The sequence below is a fragment of the Glycine soja genome, chromosome 10, assembly GCF_004193775.1.
Source record: "Glycine soja cultivar W05 chromosome 10, ASM419377v2, whole genome shotgun sequence".
Taxonomy (NCBI): domain Eukaryota; kingdom Viridiplantae; phylum Streptophyta; class Magnoliopsida; order Fabales; family Fabaceae; genus Glycine; species Glycine soja.
The window spans coordinates 1,207,876-1,211,227 of record NC_041011.1 but is presented as its reverse complement, the minus strand read 5'-3'; the positions used below and the strand labels follow the sequence as shown (position 1 = coordinate 1,211,227).

The 3,352-nt window shown below is 32.7% G+C and overlaps 1 protein-coding gene across 1 annotated transcript; it reads right to left on the bottom strand.

The window, feature by feature from the left end:
• Nucleotides 1–909: 909 nt before the first annotated feature.
• LOC114370491 (cytochrome c oxidase subunit 5C-2) lies at nt 910–2,382 on the bottom strand. The gene is made up of 2 exons (XM_028327850.1): nt 2,225–2,382; nt 910–1,313 (listed from the first exon to the last, which is right to left on the bottom strand). The coding sequence occupies exon 2, from the start codon at nt 1,296–1,298 to the stop codon at nt 1,104–1,106; it is 195 nt and encodes a 64-aa protein (XP_028183651.1). The 5' UTR covers nt 1,299–1,313; nt 2,225–2,382; the 3' UTR covers nt 910–1,103.
• Between the last annotated feature and the right edge of the window lie 970 nt (nt 2,383–3,352).

The following is a 3,352-nucleotide window of genomic DNA, read 5'->3' as shown; positions in this document are numbered from 1 at the left end:
TTGAAATTCAACTATATATTAGAAGAATGGTGATACCGAGGAATAACACTTGATCACCTAATCATAGCAACTCCAATACCAAATCAGACTCCAACTCTCGTTGAAAGACTACGCTGTTAGGTGAGGGCTTATGAATAAAATTATTATATCTCTAATATCACTAGTTAACAAAATTGGAACATTGAAATGCTTTCCCCAAAGTAGCTGAACGAACATCATAGAAATTTGTAATATCTCTAATATCCCTACTAACTAAAATTGGAACATTGAATTATTTTCCCCAAAGAAGCTACTGAACGAACACCATAGCAATTTGGGTTGTATCGCTCAATAGATGGAGAATGATTCCCTAACAGCTAATGCTACCAGCCAATTACCATCCATTTTTGTGCAAGCAACAAAAACTTGAAAAAAAGGCAGCCTAGTACCGTCTTACTCCTGCAAAGGGAGAGGTTGTTACCAAGATTTAAACCCACAACCTCCAAGTCATAAAGCAACAGCCTTACTGTTGCACCAAGGCTCACCCCTTGAAGCCATATATTATACAGAGAAATTTACAGCTTACAGTCCAACATTGAAATATACCACATTTGGGAAGGATTTTATATCCTGGGTGAAGTGATGCCTATTTGCATAATCTAGATGGTACTATGGTGTTGAAATTTAGGGATTAGATGGAAAGGAAAACAGAGAAAACACTGACCTAAAACTGTTATATATACTAATGTTCTATGTCGAGAACAAGTGCAATGCAACTAGCACAAGCCCAACCCAATAGCACATGCTAACAAAATAAAATATTACATCTAGCAACTTTCAAAAGGAATTGATTTAGTTATTAAAACAAGGGGAAAAAAATCTGAAAAAAATAAAAGCAAAAACATATAAAACTGTGCAACAAGAAGAAAATAAGCCAAGCACAAAATAAAAACATAACTGCATGAAACTTTTACAGGCCAACATAGTATTCAATCAGTTCAAGAAACTTATTCTTTTCAATCTCATAGTAAGTTGGCTCATTTACATTTGAAGAGCCAATTGAATATAACACGGGAAAAAAAAGCCTATAAATGGAGAGCATAGGCAACAAAACAAGAACATTTTCACTGTTCCTCTGCAACAACAGTAATCTCACCCTTTTCCAGTAAATCGTAGAAGGTCCTGGTTTTCCTCTGTTCATTCCAGTGGTGCATCTTCCACACACCACCAGCAGCTAAGCCAAGTGTTATTCCAATTATGATCTCCTTAACCACACTCGGACCTTTCAAGGTAGCATGGGCAATCCTAGGACCAGCCATTTAAGCTAGTCAATTCTACAAAAGTTACAAAACATTGTGTTATAAATATTTAGATATATTAAGCTTGGATACAGTTCAAAACAGTCCAATTAATCTTAACCATTATGGTTGTATGATTTTATTCAAGTGAATGGAGGAAAAACAACGCAAAGTAGAAGAGACACCAAGACGCATCGACTTCTTGGAGCTTTCTCTTTAATCACAAGAGGAACCCAGGAGTCATTGCCCCTCACATATTATATCCCCAAGATAGTTTGGTACACCATTAAAATTTAAAACTGGGGGTGAAAATTTTTGGGAATGACCCCTAAATTTTCACTCTTGTTTATCACGATGTACCAACTGTAGCACACAAAACAAATCACAAATCCTGACAGTTGCATTCTCAACGAAAATAAGCAATTCTCCACAATGACTGCATCGACCATTAGAACGAAAAAGAAAGCATTATTTAAACCTAATACAGTTGTTCATATACACCAAAGTATCAGCTCGGTGCAACTTTGTTTGGTTCAGTAACCTTTCTGTGAAATCAATTCTCGTGTCACAGAAAATCCTATAAGGCGCAACCCACACAACCCAAACATTGGCATACAAATCATTCCACTAAAAACTAGAAGAAGAAAAAAAAAACGCTATTCCTATAACTTCTCTCTCACCAGATTTGGTCCCGATAAACACCAATATTTTTATCTGATAAAACGTTTCAATGTTTCACAAATAAAATTTCAATCTGAGCCCAATTATCGTTTTCTCCCCCAAAAATTTATCCTAAATAAAAAAAGTCAACAGAACGTACAAGCATTTTCTCGGAGCTCATCAGAGTGAGTGGGGTAAATTATTACCGTTAAAAAGAAGAAGAATCAAAATGTGTAGTGCTAGGGTTTGAAGATCTATAATAAGAACAGAGAAATGAGAGAACTCACCAGAGAGAGACGCAGGCGATTGGCGAAGACGATCGTCGAAGGAGTACGCGAAAAAGCATTCATCGCTGAGGGTATCCATTAGTATCTACCAAAGGCCACACACAGCACTTCGTGGGCCCTTCAGGCCCAACACGAATTGCGTTTGGGCTCTCAGAAAACCGCACAACAATTTGCTTACTCACGTAATTTGCTTACTCTGCATCAGAGAATATCTGACCACGTAATTTTTTCTGTTCAAAAAGTGACTTGAAAAGAATTATCTGAACACAATACAGTGTGATTGAATCACGTATATTTTTGTGTCTCATCCCCTCTACTCATCTAAATCTCCCATAAAATTGATCTTTCTTATAGTAACTTCCAATTCCTAAATCTCTTCTATGTATTTTTTCTCTCTCTCTCGCTCAATTCGGTAATAGAATAACTCTTATAATTAGTATTGAATTTAAAATTGATTATAAGTTTTATAATTGAATTTAGCGTGACTAAATTAAAAAGTCATAACATAACTAAAACGGAGGAATAAGACAATAGTTATTTATAATTTCATAGGTTTCTTTTTTTAAAACATAAATAATAAAACAATTTGGATATACCCTTATTTTTTACCAAACCTAAACAACTCACTGATACATGATAAATCAACATGCACGTACTGAATAAACTCACTCATTTTGGTTTTATATGTAAAATTGTTATTAATTTTAAAATTAAAACCGATTTATGATAAAAAAAAATTGAAACCGATTTAATTTTTTTTTGAAATATGTTTGTTCAGCCTTGCCAAATAACCGTCCATCAGAATTTCGAGAATTCAAATAATCGCTCATTTTAAAAAATTTATTGATACAAAATCTATTTTTTAAAATAACTACAAATGTATCACAAACATCAGAATTTCGAGAAAAATATTTTTAAAAAAATGAAAGGAAAAATATACTCCGTATAAAATTAAAATTAGAAAAAAAAATAATTTAAAATTATCCAGATTTTAAAAATCATTTTATAAATATACATATATATATATATATATATATATATATATATATAATTTTTACCCTTTTAAGTGAAAATTAATTTTTTAAGCAAAAAATAATTTTAATTTTTTTACAAAATAAATTTATTTTT